Source organism: Canis lupus, chromosome 25 (assembly GCF_011100685.1).
Source record: "Canis lupus familiaris isolate Mischka breed German Shepherd chromosome 25, alternate assembly UU_Cfam_GSD_1.0, whole genome shotgun sequence".
NCBI classification, from domain to species: Eukaryota; Metazoa; Chordata; class Mammalia; order Carnivora; family Canidae; genus Canis; species Canis lupus.
The window spans coordinates 37,989,122-38,012,684 of NC_049246.1; the positions used below are offsets into that span (position 1 = coordinate 37,989,122).

The 23,563-nt window shown below is 36.2% G+C and overlaps 1 protein-coding gene and 1 long non-coding RNA gene across 7 annotated transcripts in view; one reads left to right on the top strand and one right to left on the bottom strand.

Annotated features, from left to right (window-relative positions):
- Window positions 1–23,563, bottom strand: part of CUL3 (cullin 3) — an 89,821-nt gene that overhangs the window by 65,982 nt on the left and 276 nt on the right. The window contains exons 1-2 of one of the 5 annotated variants that reach the window (XM_038573951.1): window positions 22,902–22,988; window positions 3,805–4,002 (exon numbers count right to left, since the gene is read on the bottom strand). The exons of 1 other annotated variant lie outside the window; for it this stretch is intronic. In XM_038573951.1, the coding sequence (XP_038429879.1) occupies window positions 3,805–4,002; window positions 22,902–22,973 (270 nt within the window). In that variant the 5' untranslated portion in view covers window positions 22,974–22,988. Of the gene's footprint in view, window positions 1–2,459; window positions 2,523–3,804; window positions 4,003–22,700; window positions 22,722–22,901; window positions 22,989–23,563 lie in introns of those variants that run through there. 3 more of the 5 variants (XM_038573953.1, XM_038573952.1, XM_038573955.1) reach the window with 3 other exon arrangements.
- LOC102156170 overlaps window positions 22,733–23,563 on the top strand; it is a 63,821-nt gene continuing 62,990 nt past the window's right edge. The window contains exon 1 of one of the 2 annotated variants that reach the window (XR_005378737.1): window positions 22,733–23,109. This is a non-coding gene — a long non-coding RNA (uncharacterized LOC102156170). The remainder of the gene's footprint in view (window positions 23,110–23,563) is intronic. The other variant, XR_005378739.1, reaches the window with a different exon arrangement.

Genomic DNA, 23,563 nt, shown 5'->3' on the forward strand with positions numbered 1-23,563 from the left:
GAGGTTAAAAGACTTAATTCAACTGAAATAAAGAAACCAATCATTAGATATACTGATATTGGTACATTTCCTAGTTAAAACTGGTCAAATGAGCATTCGTGGAAAAAAAAATTAACATTTTCAGATGCTGCTCATGTATCACTAATGCCTATATAAGAAAAATAAAAAGAATTTAGTGTATATAATTTCTTCAGCACCATTAACTTGAATTCATGTTCTTTGGAACATATTATAGGAACTGCCTATAGTTAACCTTAGATATGGGACCACTTTAGCAACTCACAAATATACTGAAGCTCTTACAGTTACCATAGAATTATTGTTCACATGACTTCAATTTCTACCTAACCATGTTTCTGAGTCCAAAAATCACTTAAACACGGACTTCCCACTCTGGTATCCCCTCCTCTCCTTACTTTTTGAATGAGCCAATTTTCAACACAGCGTGTAAGTACAGATGTTTTTTCTGCAACTGTGCCCAAGGTGCAAAGCAATGCTTCAAAACAAACAAAAAAGGCGAATCACACATTCAGGCCAATTCCTACTGAGCTATCTTTTTTCCTCACTTGCCAATTCCTTAGTATATTCCCAAAAAAGGCTACTCCAAATCTCTTCATCTCATTTTCAGAAGATGCATGGCTTAATTATTAGATTTGTAATAGTTTTAGAACTAAAGAATCTCAGGAGATATTACTGCTAGCTCCTTCATTTTAATTATAAGTAAACCAAGAACTAGAATTTAAAAGACTACAACTTTACAAACACTGATCCAACTGATGTGAAGTCCCTCCTGCATCCTCAATTTCAGCATGTTTTTTTCATTTTGATCCATTCATTATGCCTCAGGAGCAGATCTAAAGAGGAGTCAGGGACTCAGCCTGAAACCACGCTGCCCGAATACTGTTCCAGTTAGGCCACTTACTAGCTAGGTCAATCTGGACAAATCACTAATTCTTTGTGCCTTGGTTTCTCCACTTGTAAAACAGAATAGTGCTCTCCAGCTCACTTGGTTGTGACCATTAACACATGTAAAAGCACTGAAACTGAACCTAGCACATCGAAATGCTAAGTAAGAGTTAGTTGTGACCTCTACCATATTCACTATGGAACCTCTGGCAAATGCTTCTATTCTACTTTTACTTTACTGTTCTCAATTCCATACTCTCTCCATATCCAAGAAAACAGTTGCTATAATCTTCACCCCTTCAATAGCTTTAAGCAAAACTCTCCCACTCCACATTTCCTCTTTCTTTTGATGCCATGTTTCTTAAATTAGTCTTCTTCATTTCCCACCTACATACCATAGTTTGCTTTTGAAGATTCATCCTTTGGCTCTAGGATTTTTGTTCTCTGAACTCCAATACTTCTTCCTCAGAATACATGCTACCACACATCCAATCCTGATCTTCAGTTTGAGTTCCTGCTCAGGCTCTAAATCTGTATATCTCTAAACACAGGATATTTCCAGCTGAGCATTTTATGATGATCTCACACTCAATTTCCCCACTACAAAATGATTTCTAAGGTACCTTCCAACTATAAAAATCTCCAATATTACCTAAAACAAAATTTGTTATCTCCTCTAGCCATTCATTTATAGACTGTCACTTTACTCAAATGTTTCCAGGTCCTCCCCAGCTGCTAGCAAACATCTCCCCAATTCTACATTTGTATCATTTTCATCTTAATCTTCTTAAAATATTCTATCACATTATCATCCACTTAAAAACCTCCTCTGTTAAGTCCAAATTCCTTAGCTTGGCATTCAAGTTTTTCCCCAATCTGTTCCCAAGCCATCCTTATATTAGAATCCACTAATCCCCATAAATTACTATATACCTCAATCACACTCTATTTACCACCTAAATGTACCCAATATATTTCTGTATAATCACATGACATCTGCCATCCTGGAATGCCTTCCACATTGTTCACTTATATCCCAAATTTTTCATGGCTCAGTTCAATTTGATACTTTCCCATGAAATCTTACAGCCCAGGGTAATCTCTCCCTCATTACAATCCATTTATTGCCTATTCGATTCATTTGCCACTTAATTATATAATGCCTCACACTGTTATCTAAATGTCTACAACATCTTTCACATCACAGTATAAACAAGGGATATCTTATCTCTTTGCATCCACTGCATTTTCCTATAACGCTGTGCAGAGTAAGTACTAAAGAAACTGTTGATTGCAGGACAACACAATCACCTTGCTTCATGAGATACTAGCTACCTGCTTATGTAATCCCATGTAAGAGAAAGAAATTACGGAAGGAATAGTAGAAATAGAAAGTAACTACTTTGTAACCACCTTAATAATAATGATTCATGCAAGAATCATCAATGGATGCTAGCACATCACATGAAACATCCTTGGGGAACAGGATATTTATACAGTCTCAAAATATATCTGAACAAATTACTTATGAATTACAAAGGGAAAAAAGGTACCTTCACAGTGGAGAAATCTGGCGGACACCAAGTGATCAAAGTTAACATCACCAATAATGGGATAAACTGACATCATGTGCCTCCTGATGTGATGCACTGAGGACACAACATCACTTATGTATTATTCCTGCCAAAAATGCATAACCTGAAACTAGTCATGAGGAAACAATCAGACAAACCAAAAACCGAGGGACAATCTACAAAACAACTGACCTATACTCTTCAAAAATGTCAATGTGCTGAAAGACCAAAAGCTGAGGAGCTGAGTGTGTGATCCTGGATTGGATCCTGGATCAGAAAACAAACTGCTATAAAGGACATCACTGCTACACAGAACAACTGATGAATTTGAATGTGGACTGTATTAGATAACGGTATTATACTAATGTTAAACTGCCTGATTTTGAACATTATTCTTTGGTTAGGTGACAGAATTTCCTGGTTCTTGGAAACATCCCTAAGTGTTTCAGGGGAAATGAATTTAAAACTTATTCTCTAATTCTTCAGCAATAATCGTAATACCAATAATAGTAATAATTACAAGTTATCAATAGAAACATTAGGAAAAATGTGACAAAATGTTAACAAGTGGTATATCTATAATACGAAAGATCATTGTACTATTCTGGTACAACTTTTCCATTTTTTTCAAAATAAAAATTTAAAAAACAAGCACCCTAATACCACACAAAAACTCTGAGTTTTTATCCATCTGTGGTATTTTACATTTTATCTGACAATCTTAAAGCAAGACATACTTGCAAGAGAAGAGTTTGCGCTATCTAAGCATTTATTTAAAATAGCAAAAACATCTCTTTAGAACCTAAGAAACATTTTATAATTTTAATAGCCCAAGAGTAATCTTTTTGTTTTTAATTCACATTTACTATAGAACTCAGTTAAAGTAAGTCAATTTCAACTGGTGAAAAGTCTTAAGATGGTATTTTTTAAACAATGTAGTTTTACTTTATTTTCGTATATACATAGAAAGTAAAGAAAGATAAAATGGACTGACTGGTCAAGCATTTTAAGGAAAAAATGATCTCTAATTCATATATTAATAAACAACTATTTGTAAAAATTAGTCAAAGTTTGTTTCCTTAATTATGATTACAGATAATTATTTATCATAAATCACAAACTTCATTTTCCCTCAATTATAAAAAATTCTGATTTAGCTGATTTAAGTTTTAAGTAGGTTTTATAATACAGCCATTAGTTGATTACTATTTCTATAGGTTTCCTGAAGCCTTTAAAACTAATACTTCTAGTCAAAGTACAACATAGTATATAAAGGATTTCCTAGATTCCATATAATTAGCAATAGTCCTTTAAAGTTGGATACCTTATTTATGAGATGTTCGGTAACAACTTCTCTTAGTCCAGTGTAGAGCTTTTCTCCATGTTTATGCAAAACCATTGTATAAGCATTTCTATAGAGCTCCTCAAAACTAAGACCACTGTTATTCTTACGCTGGATTTCTTGAATTGCATTTTTCAGAAGGTCCCATATGCTGTTTACATATTTTTCATCCATGGTCATCTGTAATATCCGAGAGAAAAAGAGACAAAAAAAAAAACACCAATGGTTGAAAATCTTTCTTGTATTTGTCCATATAGTAACTATTTTGTTATATGGCTATGATTATAAATCTGCATGACTTATACGGATGTTAACAGTCTACTTTAACAAAAATAAAGGGATACATATAAAAATAGTTTTTAGAGCTGACAGAGCAATTTTTAAGAAATCATTTAAGACCTCCCTCCTTTCTCATATGCCCTCCAACTTAAATGAAATCATAATCACCGATGTTAATACTTGCTTTAGCCGAAAGTGTAAGACATCTTTTCCTTAGTTTATTTAGTAGAATACAGGCTCAGAGAGATACTGAGACAGAAAGAGTTCCTTGATTTAAAAAAATATTTAGGGGGTGGCTGGGTGTCACAGTGGTTTAAGCCTCCGATTCTTGGTTTCGGCTCAGGTCATGATCTCAGGATAGTGAGTCTGAGCCCCATGTTGGCTCCACACTCAGCACAGAGTCTGCTTAGGTTTCTCTCTCCAGCTCCCTCTGCCCCCTCTCTCCCTGCCCTCCCCAGCACTCTTTCTAAAATAAATAAATCTTTACCAAAAAAAAAAAAAAAATGAGGACATGAACACTATTTTCCTCTCTTGAAGATTTATAGAGCTCCCTAGCAAATTAAAGATTGGAAGAAGACCTGCCATTAAAAACAAAACAAAAAAAGCCCACATTTTCTGTTTAACCTAGCATTCTTATTTTCTTCCTTTCCCAATTTAGATTCCACAGTTCATTATTTGTAGCTACCTCGCATACACCCATGAAACACTTGCCCCCCACCCCTCCAAAATATTTGTCATTCTAAACCCCATCTACACACCTACTCATCACACGCACCAACATGTGTAGCCACACTCATATTCAATACACCTCAGTTTAAATTCATTACCACTAACCACAATGGGTTCTGAGTATAACCCAATAATCCTACAAGACTAATGATTCTACCTTCCTAGATGATTTTATACCATCTCCTTTGTCCTCACTCTAGGATAATGACTTGCTTCCTGTTCTACAGAAAACAGAAACAATCTGAAAACGCACAAACCCCGACCATGTTGACCAATTTCATTACGTAGTATACTACCTCTACTGTATTCGTGCTCAAAGTACTAAGGTCTTATACTCAAACTAGACAGGGAGTAGAAACACAGGCATCATCAAGGATTTATTAAAAATGCAGAATTTCAGGCTCTACCACAAACCTACAGAACCATAATCTGCGGTGACTCCAGATGATATGTATACAGAATGTTTAGTTCCATCCCAACTCGCCTTTTCAAGGACCTTCCTATCAATTTCCCTTCTCAGCATCATCACATTCTTTCCTCTCTGCTAGACAATTTCCACCCACATTCAAAATCATCAGTTTCCCATCCTAAAAACAAATCCTCACAAACCCACTATTTCTCCAATACTATCCAATTTGTCTTTTTCCACTTACAGCAAAAATCACAGGCCTTGAGACATTTCTATATTCACTGTCTCCAAGTCTCATTTTTTGCATTATCTCTTGCATCTACTCCAATAAAGCTTTCATCAATGCTACCATTTCATTTAAATGACTCAAGGTCACCAGTGACTTCCATCCTGCTAAATCTAGATGGTCAGTCTTAGTTCTTATCACTCTCGACCTATCTGGCAGCAACTGAAGAGCTGATCACTCCTCCTTCAGATTCCTCACTTGCCTTCCAAGGACTACAATTCTCTTGTTTTTATTCTTATTCCTCTAGTTCCTATTTCAGTCCGCTTACCAGTTCTTTCTCCTCACAGCAACCTCCAAACCTGAACTTTTTTGTGTAGCCACAACTGTTTTCAGGTGAAGGCGATTTCATCTATGCTCATAGCTTAAGTTAACCTCAAAATTTATATACTCTGGTCCTCTCTCCTTGATACAGAGTCCTATATTCAGCCATGTTTTCAATATTTTGACTTGAATACCTATTAGGCATCGCAAACATACCAAGTGCAAAACAGAAATCTTTATCTTTGCCCCTAAGTCCGCTTCCCCTGCAGTCCTCCAAGTAAGCAAATGTCAACTCCATCTTTCCAGTTGCTAAGGCCAAAAAGTTTGTAATTTCCTTTATTCCCTCACCTTGATTCTAATTCAACAGGAAATTCTGTTGTCTCTACCTCCTAAATGTACCCAGAATCCAACTCCTACTCACCTCTTCCACTACTACTAGCCTCGTCCAAACTATCATCATCTCTCAGAGTATTCCAACAGCCTCTAACTGGTCTGTTACTGCTTTTGTCCCCCTATTATAGAGCAACCGGTGACCTTCTAAAAACATAAATCATGTCACTCTTCTGCTCTCAACCCTCAAATGACTTTTCATTTCTCTTGGAGTTAAGGTCCTTCTATAAACTACAAAACATTATTTGATCTGATAATCTGACTTCACCTATTCTTCCTCCTTGCTCACTCTGGTCCAGCCACACCAGGCTCCTTGCTATTCTTTGGAGTATGCCAAACAGGTTTGTTTCAAGGTATCTGTTCATTTGCTATTCTGTCTCTCAAATGTTCTTCCCTCAGGTATCTGCATGGCTCATTCACCTTATCAACCTCAAAACTGTTCAGTCATCACCATAAAATGAAGCTTTAACTGCCCACTCCATTTAAAATAGCAGTCTCCTCCTACAAATTCACCCCCAAATTCCAATCTCAGATTGCTTTTTCTCCCCTCCCTTATTTCATTTCCTGGCCTTTCTCCTCCCATCCAAATGTCAGCTCCATGAAGGCAGGGATTTTTTTTCACTGCAGAATCCCTCAGCTACTGAAGTAACACGTGGCATATAACAGACAGTCATACTTGTTGATGGAATGATTTCCTGCTAATTCCTTATGACTAAAGAGCTGCTTTTTTGCCACATGATCTGCATTCACAACCTGGGAAACATCGCAATAATTGTTCATCAGCTTCACAAATATTTCTGACCTGGACTGGACATCAATTACTGAGCTAGTGGAATCCTCTCCAAAGAAGAGTAGGAGAAACTTTTGGAGGTGATGAATATGTTTATCGCATAGATGATGGTGATGGCTTCACAGGTGAATACTTACCTCTAAATTCGTCAAGTTGCATATGTTAAATACGTACAGCTTTTTTATGTCCATCAAGTCTCAATAAAGTGGTTTATGAAAAATACCACACTCCTTCCAAGCAATGTCCAATGGGTATGAATGTGAAAGAGTAAGGAATATAGAATATACATAGGCAAAATAGTTCTTTCAGTTACCCTAGCAATAATATATAAGCTCAAATTTCAGTCATAGAAGATTCTTAAGCAGATGACTCAAATAGTCTTATTATTCTAATCTTTTCTGGAGTGCTTAGAAGGAATTCTATAAAATAACTACTTCTTTTTTATTACTTACATCTTACTCAAATCCCAAATCTACTAAAGAGTTTTCTGAAACGGCCTTAAGAGAATTTATCTCTACGTCCAAACTACTATCTTATTTTTATCAGATACCCTGATATGTAGGATGCCATTCATATAAGATATTTTAAATAAGATGTAGCTGTTCCTAAGTTTTCACAAATAAAAGATTCAGGTCCATAGGATAATGATGGTCTCAAGTACTTCATATACGTGCAATATGGTTTTAGTCTGCTGGCAGCACATGCAGGGGTTATAAAAAAGCAGACTAAGACACCATCTCTTGACATTAAACAATGAACATATAAAGCAGAACATTCAAAACAATTCCAGAGAAAGACCAAAGTTAATGTGGACTATCAACTCCAGAGTAACTATATTACTAATAGTTGAGCAAAACTTCAAATGATCTCTTCAGGCTCTATAAAATAAGATCCCATGAAAGCTGGAAAATGTACAATAAGATCCCTACCCATCACGAATTACTTAATAGAAACTAAAGAATTTTAAAAACATAAACCAAGAGATTTCGAATACTGTAGAAATAACCTTAACATTATAATAAATCATTTCTCACATATATAAATCAAGAGTTGTTTTATAATCCAAGATTCTACGGAGTATTTTCCTCAGTACTCATGCTATATAGGGCAGGGCAGATATGGAGCCACAGGACAGCAATGTTTAGGCATAAAAATTTTCAAGTAAATGAAAAAATAGACCCAGAGACATTAAATGATTTACCCCAAATCTCAGAGCAGAGACTAGAATTTATACATCCCCAAATCTAGTCCAAACTGCTGGACTCACATTACATTCTGCTAATACGGTATAGTAATATCACAGTGTGAGTCTCTGATTATCATGTGGTATATACTAGTAGAGAATATAAGTTTTGCTGTCCAGAAGGCATGGGTTTGTGTCATGGCTTTGCTAATTTAAAAGGCCATGTGACCTTGGGCAAATTTAACTCTTCAAAATCTTCATTTCCTCTCTTGTAAAGTAGGTTTAATAACAGTATCTATCTCAAAGGACTATCACGAAGATTAAGTAAGAATGTCAGAATTTAGCCCAGCCCAGGGCACAGTACAATCCTTCACATGCCGACTAATGAAAAGTGTCCAATGAAAGACTCTCTTAAACTGTCATCAATGGGCATCAACTGTCAGAAGGAAAAAAATAACTTTTCAAGCTTAATAAACAAACAGATGCGAGATAAAAACAAGAGTACGAAAGAGTACAAGTAGGCTAAATGCAAGTCAGTATAATGTAGCCTTCTTTTAGAAACACAATTCCCTACTTCCTATCTCGTATTCTTCCAGTGCCATTTAAAACATTTTAATCCCCAGAGTCCCGTCCTTGGCTCTTTTCACTTTACACTGGGTCACTATGCATTTCCATCATTGTCATGGTTACAATTACTACCCACACATCTGAAGTTCTAAAATTTACAAGACACCAGATTAGCAAGAGATTCTGGAGCCTCTAAAACTGTACACAAAATTTTGCAAATATAATGTGTGCATTTTTTTTTTCCTGGATGAGGATTCCTGTGCTTTTATCAGATTTCCCAAGAACTTTGGCCCACATCTCTAAGAATAAATTATTGACTTATATGCTAATTGCTCCCAAATCTGTATGGCCTGCCCAGATATTCCCCCAAAGTCTAAAACTACTTTATTCAACTGCCTGCTGGACACATCTCAAAATGCTCTAGATACAGATCAAATTTATCAAGTCCAAAATCCCCACTAAAGTGATCCTCAAAACACACACATAACTTGCTTCTGTATTCTCTAATTCACAAGCCACCTAGTTATACATGCTAGAATCATATGCTCTAACTTTTCATCTCTCGTCCCCTTTTCATTCAATCATCAAGTGCTAACATAAGCCCAAAATAGTTCTCAAATATGCTCCCATTCTTTCACCTTACATACTCTTGTCCTAAAACTTGCATCAAGATCACCATGACAGCCTTCCAACTATCATGAACTCCAATAACCTCTATGAATCTATCTTTCTCAGAATCACCATTTAAAAAACAAACTCAAGCATCACAGGCATGTTTAAAATCTAGCTCTCATTAAGAACAGGGGTGGAAGGATGTACTTTAAAAAAGTGTACTCTAATACTATTTAAAATCTAGTCTATGCCTACTTCTCTCGCTTTACTCACTACTACCTTACATTTATTCCTTGATAACATTAAATCAATGGTTATTCTCAATCCAGTGACATACCTCCCCCTCATTCACCACCCTCCCACATCATCTTAAAGCCTCCCCACCCCCTGCCTCTGCTCTTCTTTATTCAATTCTTTACATAACCTCTGAACACAACTCAGATGTCCTATCTCCCAGGAATCCTTCCCTGACCTCCTCAAGCAAAGTGAACTCCTTCTTAGTTCTTTTTTTTAAAAGAGATTTTATTTTACTTATTCATGAGAGACACACACAGAGAGAGGCAGAGACACAGGCAGAGGGAGAAGCAGGCTCCATTCAGGGAGCCCGACGTGAGACCCGATCCCGGGACTCCAAGATCACTCACTGGGCCAGAGGCAGGCACTAAACCATGGAGCCACCCGGAGATCCCACTCCTTCTTAGTTCTTTGATAATACCCAAGACATATCTATCACTATACTTCATGTTGATTCATAATTATCTGTGCATGTTTTTCCTCCACTAGATTATGAGCTACTTAAGGGGTTATGCATTTTCCTTCAATGCTATTTAGATAGCCATAAACAAATGTCTGGTGAATACTGTTTTACCTATATTATACTAATGCAATTTTGAACCTTTGAATTAGTAAGCACAAAGATATGGAAAAATATTTCAATGTGCTTATTATCCACAGCGATTAATGTAATTTTAAAATAATCAAATGTCCTTTTCAAATAAAATATAATGTGCGAACAAAAGACTCCTAAATTTCACTTATCATGGAGTATTTTCAGTTTTTCACATTCACTTAACTGCTTATTCATTAATTGTATTAGTAAATGTTAACTAGGAGGAAAAATCATAATAAAAAAGGTCCTTCAGGAGAGGATTCACAAGCTACAATCTTTCCCTAAATCAAGCAAGTCCAAAAACAATATGCCAAAGGAAATGGGCTTCAAGTGCAGATTCTTACATATGCATGTTTTGGTATCAAGTGAACGTGTCAGTAACAGTGGCAAAATAGTTATGTTACTGATGAACTTTAATTTCTCACTCATCTTTGGTACAGAATATAACCATTAACTGTCAATGAAAATTAAAAGATGGGCAGCCCCGGTGGCTCAGCGGTTTAGCGCCACCTTCAGCCTAGGGTATGATCCTGGAGACCCGGGATCAAGTCCCACGTTAGGCTCCTGCATGGAGCCTGTGTCTCTGCCTCTCTGTTTCTCATGAATAAATAAATAAAATCTGTAAATAAATTTAAAAAAAGAACTAAATGTTAAGCCTTAATCTCATCAATATGCTAACCGCAAAAACATCAGTCTATACTTCTCTAGAGCCATAAAACTTATAGGCCTTTAAGACTGTGTCTTTAAAAAAAAAAAAAAAACCGATAACATTCTTTAAAAGTAATATTCTAAATTATTCACACAGGATTTTAAACTCATTGATGAACCAGATTTCCTTAGGTTCCATTAACTGCAAATACACTCAGGAAGGAATTTGTTTATAATGCTGCAGAACAAGAACATAATAAAATGCACACATACAAACATTTAATGTTTGCTAATTATTAGGCATAAGAGGTATTCTGCTCCAAGTTCAAGTTATAAAGTGATCAGCAAGGACAGTAAACTCATTTAGTAAGAAAAGAAACAAAAACTCTTTTTAAAGGAAAGGTATAATTAAACATTCTTAAATGCTTATGGTTTAATGAGACTTTTAAAAACCAAATCGAGACTTTATTTTTAAAACTGACCTCCACTCTCTTGCCTCTTCCTAATCCAGGGTTACAATTTCCTCACTAGTAAGTATCAATAACAAAAATAACCCTACAGTCTTAATTTTCTTTCACAAACATCTTTGATTATTCATCTACACTATTTCAAACGATATAAAAACCACCTTTAAAATGCCTGAATTTGAAAGGATGACAGTCTATACTTACACATCTTGAAGGATCTGTAATAATCAAGAGTTGAAGTAATTAAAACTAAAATGAAGAGAACTGTATTCTTCACATTCACTATATACAAAGCACAAGAAGTCTTTAGTCTCCTGTGAATAATTTTCGCAACAAGAAATTTAGAACAGGGTGGGTGGGGAAAAAGGGTGAGAATTTGAAATTCCAAGCAATTCAGAATGACACAGCTAGAAAAAAAATAAACAAGGAAAAATGCTTGATTTTAATTTTGAGCTTTAGCCTCAAAAGAAAGTTGCTCTGGTACAAATATCTGAGGAATGGCAGTTTTCTAGTCAGACACACTAAATCATAAATTATGTAAGGACGCTCCCTCCCAGATTACACACACCTCAGAGTAATATAAAGTCTCTCTTCTCTTCCTTTATTTTATTGTACCCTTTATAATACATGGCACAATGCCTTTCAAAAAAATATGATTTGAATGTGGTCCAGTTACAATTAATTATGATGATGAATCTTATTTGATGACCAACAACTACATAATGATGTATGACACCTGCAAGCATCCCATTTATCCATCAATCTTTAACCAGCCTCAACCATCAAAAATATAACCAAAGACCCAAGTGCTAAGGAAAACAGTACAATGGGATACATTCAAACTTTGGACAAGTTATTTAATTTTCCAGAATTTATTTTCCTCACATGCTCATGGCAGTAGAATTGGAAGATGATGTACTGTGTGGTAATTAACAAAGTTTGTGAAAACATCTGGCACACAGCGCTTGTTCAGTAAGTTCGTTTCTTTACTATACAAAATTGACATAGAGCCTTACTTAATGACTTAACCGGAATGTAAAGTTGAGACTGATGTTTGTTCAAATGGTTACTCTGTGGTTACAGTTGACATCAGATGGGCACAGAACTGTGCTGCCAAAAGTAATAAAACTGATGTCAAGGGAGCAGAGAAAAAGATTATCAATTAGAAAAGCACAAGAGCCTGAGACAATTCTGTGAAATCACAAACCAAGTCTGATCTATGTTTATTTGGGCTCTTAGTATCACTAGGGATCAGAAATGTTTATAATGAGAAAGCTAAATCATCAATGGAGGGTTCAATTATAATCTGCATTTTAGTCCTCAGCATGAGTAGGCTGATTGAAAATCAATTTGAAAATTTGGAACAATTTATTTTTTCAAATACCAAAGATCAAACTTACAGATTAGCCTATTAAAGTCCATGGAAGTCACAACTCACTTGAGTACAGACAATGTATTTCAAATATACCTCTATGAATGACTTTTGCGTATATGACAAAAGATATGTGTGACATTTCATGGTCTGGTAATCACCATAAGATGCAATTTTAAGTATTCCCACTGAAACAAGAAGTTTGTCACTGTTCTACTACTGATGTTGTTTTCACTAATGAGAAAAGAGAGACTACCATCTAGGCACCGTGAAACACATTTATCTGGAGAATACAAAATTCATCTTGACCAGAAATCTTCAAACATTATAATTAGAGACATTCACTATAAAGAAAATTGCTTATACTTTATATCTAAGTGCATGTTTGAGTTCCAGGTTTCCATCCTACAATCTAAAATTATTAATTCTAATGAAAAGTGACAGTATTTTCTTCTCTTTAGTTTAGGTAATGTGTTTTTTTTGTGAAATGGGTAAGCCCTGTTTTTCTAAAACTATGGTAATGTGTGTAAAAAGCTCTACAAATTGTAAATTACACTGGAATCAGCTACACACAATCCAAAGAGGAAAAAAAACATGTGAAAAAGTATAAACTACCAGTTAGCTTTGTCTTTGAGTGACTAACTGTAACCAAATGTGATGTGATAGCAAAAGCCCAGGATACGAAATTGCAAAAAGCTGGTATCAAATCTCAAAATTTCTCTAAAACTACCAACTCATACAAAAGTATACAAAAACATAGCTAATTTCCCACTACTTGTACTATTTGACCATCATCACTGAAATCAACCATTCTTATTTTAAACAAAGTCCTAAATCCAAAAGAGAGGTAGGTGACTTTTGCAACACCACACAAAATATTTTGCCACAAAAGAACATACCAACATTCCATTCCTAGACTTATGTATACATACATACACCTACGTAACTGAAATTTTTAGAGTTAGAATGAGCCTAAGATAAAAATTAAAATCTCATTTTACTAATGAGGAAACTGAGGCTAAGTGGCTTAACAGGATCATATAGCTAATTAGAGCAATGAAGAAATCCAAGTGTCCTAAACTAGGAGTCCTCCCACTAACCCCAAATCACCTGGGTGCTTAGTATTAAGGCATCTTTTTATAATTGAATAGATCGATGTTAACACTGAATTATTATGGCTAGATGCTTGTTTCAGTTCGGACTAGAGAAAAGAGCCTTTAACTTAAATCAGGTTTCTAGTCATGGTTCTTCCATAAATTCAAGTCGTGAGTAAATCATCCTCTCTAGTCCTCCCTTTCTTCATCTATTAGGACTGGAACAGCTTCTCTCTAAAATCCCTTTTAGCTTTTAAAAATTAAAATATGAATACAAACAGGAGCAAATAAATTGTTTATTTGGCTAGGGATAGTGTTAAAAAAAACCCACTTCTTTCATGTCTCATTTGCATATGCCATAAGGAAAAGTGAATTAAAGTATCTGATCTTTGTGCTTCAAAATTTGTTTTACTGTTTAATGTATTTCTTAATATGTTCTCAAAGGCAAAAATTAAAGATTAAAGTATTTTAACTTCACATACTTTAAAAACATATACTTAAAAAAATAAATTTCTGGGGCACCTTGGTGGCTCAGGGGGTTAAGCATCTGCCTTCAGCTCAGGTCCTGATCCCCAGGGTCCTGGGATGAATGAAGCCTCACATGAGGATCCCTGTTCAGTAGAAGTCTACTTCTCTAGCTGCCCCTCCCCCACCTCCTGTTGTGCTCTATCAAAAAAAAAAAAGATAAATTTCTATTAACTGAAAAAGTTAGAAATGTGCTATCAGCCTTATAGCTTAAAAAGAAAAGCGTTAACTCACAAATATGTCAGCTACTGCCTTTCTCATAGGTTTTGACTTTGCTTTATTCAAGCCAATTCACACTAGCATAGAGCAATTTATATACTCAAATTTTACTGAATATATACTTTTATTGATTCGAAGTTCTTACTTTTATTCTCTTATGAGAGGTGCATTTACTTGAATCTAGCGAGACTTGCACTTGCAAAAGCTTCTTCCAAGGGCCAAAAACTAATTTTCAATTCTTTGTATAAAGAGTACTGCATTGTATAAGCCTGGATCTGCCTGTGGCTAATAATTTGAACAGCAATCTTAGAATTAATTTTCTAATATATTCCTCTTAAGAAAGTAAATGTTTCAGAATCTAGCAAATGCTTAACAGAATACAACTAGGCAGTGTAGTGTGGTGTAGTGGAAAGAACATGAATTTTTGAATCAAACCACCTGGGATCTAAATTCCAGCTTTGCCCTTTCTTAGGTAGACATGTAATATTATACACACCTTACTAGGTCTCTCTGAGCCTTAGATTTAAAACAGTAACAACATCTAAAGGTTCTAAGGATTTGAGATAATTATATTTCCAAGCACCTAAAACACAACCTAACATAAGGTAGACATTCAACAAGTTGTAGGTTACTAATCTCATAAAGCAATTTCTCATACTATCTAAAAATTGTAAAGGAAGAAGGAAAAAGAATGTATCATGATTACTTTCAAGAGGATAGGGAAAACAGATGAGGCTAAGGGGTTGCTCAGTTAAGAGTTGCTTCAGATAAGAATGACATGCAATCATGTTAAAGAATACCTCCTAGCAATGAGGCCTTACTTTTATAGAAAAAATAACTCTAAAGAAGCTTGTATTTTCTTAAAGTAGGCAAAGATATTCCTTTGAGGTCTTTATTCTTTTGTTTAGCAGTAACCTTTTCTCATTTAAAGAGTAAATTTAGGTCCATCCCTTTCCTCAATGATTACAAGTAGTGAAAGAATGAAAAGTCAAATTAGGAAGTTTTACTTCCACTACATTTTCAACCTCAAACTGACTTAAAAAAATAAAGGAATGCCTTCTAGTAGCAAAAGCTCTGAATTACGGGTTAAGTCAGCTAAAGGATCCGTTCTCAATTTATATTAATTATCTCAACTTGGGCAAGTAGGACTCTCCTTGACTTTAAAAGGACTGGATTAATGATTAGTGATTTTTAAAGCAGTGGTTAATAGAACTTTTCCAAATTGAAGTCTTTTATACAAATGGCAATTTACAGACAGCTTTAAATAACAAGAGGAGATTTTTGAAGATACACCTACTCCACTCCTCCTATGCCTCCTGGGTCCTGGAGATTATGAGTTTGGGAAGGACTGGCCCACATGAAAAGCATCACGCTTTTAGTTGAAAATTCTGACTTTACAATCAGAAAATTTTTTCAAGTATCTGTGATGCCCATTCATTAGAAAGCACTTTATGACATTTCTTTTAACTGCCACAACTAATCTCTGAGAAATATTGCTACAGTTCTCATCTTAAAGATGAGAAAACAAAATAATTTATTAGTCCACTCATTCAACATTGTTGGATACTACTGTGCTGCACTGAAAAAAAAAAAAAAAAACCAATACAAAAAGACTTGATGCTTCCTCTAAAGAAAATCACATTTTAATAAAGGAGATGCAGACTTTTGGATATGAAAAAATATAATATGGTAGTTACTATGACAAGGAAGACAGGAAAAGAATGTCTTCCTTCTCTGAGACCTGAGGGAAGGCAGTGAGAATGAGTAAAGATACAGGTTAAAGGCTATAATTGAAAGGAAAGAAAGCTGAAGGAACTTATACAAGATAACATTAGTTTTCACAGTGAAGGAGTAGTTAAGTTTCTGGAAGAAGACAGATAAGAGAATTCTCAATAAAGAGCTTAAGGGCAATGATTAAAGTTTGGAATAGCTCACACAGGAAAAGGGAGAGGGAGCTTACCAGGGACACACACACACAAAACTGCCCAGAGGCCCGGGAGTCCAGCTTAGATAACCACTATCTTCCAATTTTCCCCAGGAGTGCACAACAGCCTAAAAAGTATAAGCAGTGAAGGCAGATGGGTGGAATGATCCAAGATACTTTGCACTATTTCTGGCCCTGCTCTGGGGAAGTAGTAAGAAAAAAGAGGCAACTAGTAACAGGCACCATGGCTGGAAAGAATGAAAGGGGTCTTCTTGAGATCTAAGAGCACATTAATATAAGAAGGAAACAAGCAACAAGTAGGATAGAATAATTAAATAGTTAACTGCAATTTATTTACAACACCTACTTTCCACCAGGCACCATTCTAAGACCTTTACAGGTATTAACTATTTTTATGAAGTAGGTGCTATGGTTTTCTCCTTCTTACAAAAGAAACAGGTCAAATGATTTGCTCACTTATTATATCTAATAAATGGAGAAGCTAGGACAGAATGCAATACGGGGAGTTTAAGGTTTCTGAAGCGATGGAATGACAAGTTCTAAGACAGTGAAGACCACTGTAATAGGAAGAGGCCAGGTCTGTTTGATCATCCTCATTTATCTAGTGCCTAACCTCCAGTAGAACACGTAATAAACGGATTTTAAATTGAATAAATGAACGATTATGCCACACATAGTGAATAAAATTAAGATCTGAACTGGAAAGAATGTCTGTGAGGAAGTTATTAAAGTCTTCACTGATCGAAGGAACATGTACCAGAAGTTAGGAAACAATCACAGGGAGTGCACAAAGGAGTACTTCGCAAGGGCCTGAGCCACAAAAGAGGATGATGGATGTGGTAATAAATGGTAGCTGGGCCCAATGATTCAAGATTACAAGGAAATAGACACCTCAATTTAAGAAGATAAGCCTGTATTCTCAGACACAGCCAGATTTCAGATGAAAAGGCAAAGAATTTTGAGAATAGCCTGAAGAGACAGAAGAGTAGATCCACAATGAAAGTAGATCAGAATGAACAGTTGAATAGGCTAGGAAGAACGAATTATGGTGGAGGGAGTAAAACATGGAGCAGAGCTAGTTAACAGAGAAGACTGGGCCACAGGTTTAGTCTGAAACTCAAGCCAAGATTATTGCCAATGTATCATACTATCTTTACTTTCAAGTCGTTATTGTTTCAGGGGACTAGGCCAACTTCAAATAATTAATGACTGACTACATCTTAAGACTTTACTTACAACAGTTCAAACATTTCAGACTAGTACTTGCATTGACTTACCCAATTAATCAATTACTATGGTTTGGCTTAAGGGACTAGTTTCTCATTTAATCATTCACTAACCACCTACACTGTGTCTGACACTACGGTGTTTTGTAGTTCAAAAGGGTGTCTGTTATAAGCTTTGGGCAGGGACCACATTCTCGTCCAAGAGTGAAACAAACCAAGGGAATGGATGAGAAAGGGAGGATGTGAAGAACACATCAAATGAAGGCTTATTTCTTCAGTAAAGTTACCCAAGAAGTAACATACCTACTCCGACGATTAAGTGAGAATCATTACTTGGAACTTTTTTTAAATCTACCCCCAAGAGCCAGCAGCATTCTTCTCAAGTGCCCCAGTGGCACCAAACCTGCATCCTTTGAGACTTAGTGTGGTTCAAATTGGACCGGCAGGCTTTTCAAAATGAAAAACAGTACCAAAAAATGGCAGCATCACTAAAACAAGCATACGGTATTACAATACAACTACCTGCAAAAATAAGACTCAATTTTAACATTTACATCGTGGCATAATGGCTAAATAGTGGTTATTAACCATAGCCATGTGCTAGGTAGTGTTCTAATGCTTTATCTCACAACAACCCTATAAGGTACATCCTACTAGTAGTTTCATTTCAGAGGATGAAAATGAAGCTAGAAGGGGTTAAGTAACTTGTTAAAAATGATGCAGTGAAAAAAAAAGGTGGAAATGACATTCAAAATCTGGCAGTCCAAAGCCCACACTCTATTACACTCTCAGTCTATTTTTTAGTCATACTCCTAACACAGACGTTGAATACGCTAAAGGAAAATTAAAGGAAAATTCCCCTACAGACTATCCATAGTTTTATTCTAATGAGTAGTCAAAGAAATGCAAACTAAAGCATTAAAGTACTATTTTTTTCACCTATGAAAAATAAAGATATAAAATGTTGGCTAAAATACTGCTATATAATAGAAACACAGCGATACAACCTTGACAGGTATAATTAATTCTGAGGAACATTCACTTTAGAGCCAGATTAGGATCCTAGTCCTGCCACTTACAAGTAGTGTCCTGAAGCAAATTTCTTAGGTTCTCAAGGCTTCCTCTGTAAAATAGATGTTAGTGGCAGTACTAGAGTTGTGCAAATGAATTGAATTTATACATGCAAAACACAAAGAACAGTGTGTGTGGCACAAGATAAGCATTCACTGAGTGTTAGCTATTATTATTACTACCTTTCTGAAGGTCAGTTTGGCAATATATATCAATTTTGTTTGGCATAGTAACTCCATAATCATGGATAGACTCAAATATTTATGTGCCTAAATAATCACAATTTTATTATCTATAAATATGAATTAACTGGAATCAACCAAAACACTTGGCAACAGGGAAATGGTTAAGCAAACTGAGGTACCATAAAGTACTAGTCTTTACAAATCATATTCTTCATACATTTAACATGAGAATACCATATTTTTAAAAAATAGTTTTTAAAATAATGTAGTACCTCAATTTTATTGGGTGCTCACAAGTATACAATACAAAGATTAAAAGAAAACACATCAAAATGTAAATGTTGCTTATTCCCAAGCAGTAGGGTTAAGAGGTGATTTTTATTTCTTTATTTATAAATTTAGATACTTAAGTTTTTTACCATGAATATCCATCACTTTTATAATTAGAAAATCTACTAAAATGAATTCATTGCTTTGACAGATTATAACTTAATAGTTTTCACAATACACTGACAGACATTAATTGCAAGTCCTATTATACCTCAGTGATTTGTGCTTACTAGTAACACCTTTACTTTTTTACTGTATTTTTGAATAAACGAGATCTATTTTCAGAGTTGCATTTGAAACAACGAACTGTCCAGTAACTTTTACAAAAATTTAACAAAACTGCTAACAAATATCAGATACTTTTCAATGAAAATAACAGCAAAAAATTATCTGATGGGAGCAATTTAAAATACAAAGTCTTAATTATATTATCTTCATGAATTAGAGAAATGCTGTTATTACTTAGCTAAATTTAATGAATGAATGATGTACAAATAAAGCTTTCTCCATCTTGTCTCAATGAACTAATCTTATTTAAAAGGCCAAATTCTACAATATACCCTATACTTTAAAATAGTTTCAAATTCAATACTGGAACTAATCATTTTCCAGGCTCCTCTGAAGTATCTAGGAAGATAATGCAAAATACAAATGCCTTATAGGTAACTACTTTACGCTTTTGTTTTTTAACTTCTAAAGCTGAAAACATACTAACAGCTACAACATAACTGGATGTCCTGAAACTACTAAACAAATCAGTCTAAGTGTAAACAACGCTTTAACGAATCTTTTATAACTTACTCCATAGTTTCTGTATGCTAGAGAATGGTAAGTAAATATAGTTAATTCCCCACCCTGTTTGATTTCCAGGACTATTATTCAGACTATTATTCAGCTTTCCTGTATATAGTCCAGGTAATCCTAGGCAACTGTTACTTTCTCTAAGGAAATCTATTATGAAGATCAAAGCTGTTTTTTCCCAAATCTAGCAAATTTTACCACAGCTAGGAAAAACAAAATTAAGTGTCCCCAATTACCATTAAACTCTTGTGTTCTTAAGTACATCACAAATGATCTTAAAATTCATCTCCTTCTATTGTCATCCACTCTGTGGTTTCCCTCTAACAATAACCTCTACATGACTCACTGTCCATGCTACACAGGTAGAGCTCCAAGAAGCCAATCTAGGATTATGGAGTGGACATCACAACCAGAGATTCTTCATCATGACTATGCTCTATAATAACTGAAACCACTTCCAGATCACACACTTCTAAAGACCATCACTTTCATAATATGACTTCTAAACTCTGAAGGCTAAGTCAAGAAGGGACTATCAGAAGAGAGAGGAGCATTTTCATTCAAATATATCCCCTCCAATCCAATCAAGTTTTTTCAAGCCCATGTGGACAAAACCCATGTGGAAAGTACAGATGGAGAGGAATGGCTTTTCGAAGATAAAGGACAAAAGGTTCACCTGACAGCAACTAATTCTACATAGCAGAACAAAAGAAAAGCTCAGGAGTGAGACATTCAACAACAGCAAGGAAAGAAGAGCAGAAACTTCTTGGGGCAGCACTCTGATCCAAATCCATATAGCTTCCAAGAGTTTCGCAACTACAGCTTCCTTCCTTAAAAAAAAAATTTTGCCCCTTGCTGTTAATTTTGGGTACCAAAAAAAAAAAGTGAAATGACATATTTTGTGCAGTGTAGGAAAGCTTTCAGGCTGGGATAAACTTTAACTCCATCAACAATTTATGAATCCATAAAGTCCTCACTGTTTTCCATCTTAAAAAAGAACTAATTTCTCTTAAAATCTTACGAAAAGTTCTACTTAAAATGCAAATTGTAGATAAAACTGTGGTATGGCATAACTTACTCTTGGGAACAATAATGAAGGAACACTTAAAATATGTACTCAAAACACTAAAAGAACCTGATTTTACTGATGGGTCTGTATCTGGAATATGCTTACACATCTTATAGAATAGCCTGTGAGTTCACTTACCACTCTGTTTTGCAATGAAAACAAAACAATCTCAAAACATATTTTTACACTTTTTACACGTCGATTTTATAAAACAGAATCCTGAAATGAGCACCTGAGACCTTTGGTTAAACTATAATTTTCTTAAACTACAGTACCTACAATGCATGTCCAAAGATTAATACAAAATACTATATAGCTATAAATATTGTACATCTGTACCACATACAAACGCTATTTTTTCTTTATGGAACAGTATGCATTTACTACTAGAAGACTGCTAACCTGTAAGAAAAGAGAAATTTTGAAGGTCTATAAGGACTCATTTACCAAAGGGTAAGTCGGTGAAATATCATACCACTGAGGCATTTATCCAAGAAACTGTAACTTAGAAGTTTATAAATCAAAAAAAAATCTAGGTTCTTTTCAGTAGAAAGTTGTTACGAATATTATAAATCATGAAACATTGAAAAACTATGCTTTTAAAAATTAGCAGGTACTAAACTACTGAGTATCAAACAGTAGTCATTTATAAACTTCAATAAAGAATATTAGAAAATCTTAGATGGCAACAAGTTGTGGACAGAAAAGATCCAAATTAGCTCACAATCATTAACACACACACACAAAAAAAAAAATCAGTTTCAGGACTATGTGCTAACCTATCATATACTATACTCTTTTGCTAAAGGAATCATGAAATTCTTTCCTGCCTCTCCCAATAATAAATACAACATCCAGAAAGAAGGGATCTTTAGTCTTCAAGCTGTATTGACTTACTCCAAGCTCCTAGAACAGTGCCTGGCACACAGTACTCAGTCTTCATTAAACGAATGAGGGAATGAAGACCAGGTAGGAAGAGGTAAACCTAAATGGACGAAAAAGCTAATCACGCTTAAAGGTACAACTGGTTAATCGCAATATTAACAAAAGTGAGTTCATGTCAAATGTGAGCTATGCCGCATTATAGTAGTAAGTTTGAGTTAGAAGAACTCAGACTTCAAGAATAGCAAATTTTTCCTAGAAAACTTGTTATACAGAAAACTATTTGAAACTCTTAATAATTCGAAATCCTGCTAAACATGTTCACAACTGCTTTAGTAGCAAAACTAACATTACTCAAAAATTCCTAAGCCCAGCTCACTTCACTGTTAAGAGAAAACATGCTGACAGACTTCATTAGTTCTCTTCTGCATTAGTGTCTTCCCTCACTGCAAATCACACTTCAGAAAAAAGCAAGCCTTCCCACAGTGAATACAAACCCCACCTTTTCCCCCTTCCCAAAATATGACGTGTGTAGGATTCTAAGACATTCAAGATCTTTCCCCAGTTTTACTGTTGTTTTTTTTTTTTAAAAAAACAAAAAAAACAAAACCTTCCGTTCGACTGCTGGTTTGCCTTTCTTGACATATACCTGTTACCGTAGCGACGTGAGGCAAGAACGTCCAGTTTCTGTTACAACAGTACACTTTAATTGCTTGCCATGGGCTATCTGAATCAGGTATGGCATCCCAAGTTACACTCTCTACACTAAATAATGCCAGCGTATGACTCAACGTAACGCTAAAAAAGAAAGTTTCTAAACAGAGCAGCCTTTGCTGTCGCTGAAACCCACAGCGTAGAGCAACTCGGGGCAGTGACGACCCCCTCCTGCTGGGCTTCCACGGCTAAGATCTGGAGAGGCCATTGTCCAGCGTGTGTTCTCTGGCTTCCCCTTGACCCTCCTACAAGTGGCGAGGCCAATTCCTGCACAAGAAGAGTTTGTAAAGTGCTTTTGGACGCCTGTGGATGAAAGAGGCTATAAATACAGCTGACGAGGTTAGGTGCGTGCGTTACTACCGAGCAGTGCAAGGAGCCACGGTCACTGCGTCGGGGGGCGGGTAGGTGGGCGGCCAGCCCCCTTCCTGCGGAGGCACAGGACAGCCCCCTCCACCCCCCGAAAGGTCTGGCGGGCCCTGGTTGAGGCCGGGTTATTTTTGAGACCGCACGTGAAAAGTTCCACACACGCCCCCCCACACACGGAAGACTTCCACAGTCCCCGTCCCCGCGGGTGTGGTGGTCCCGGGGCGCCGGCAGGGAGGGGAGCACCGGGGGCCGGGCCTACCCCCCGGGAACGTGGGAAGGGGCCGGCCCAGGGGCCCCCGCCGCAGCCGCAGCAGCCGCCGCCCGCCCGCCCGCCGCCGCCGGCCCGAGGCTCCCGGGCGGGTGCGCGGCGCCGGCCTGAGGCGCCGGGGCCCCCGAGCCGCCCGCCCCGTGGCCGGGAAGGCTCGCGCCCCG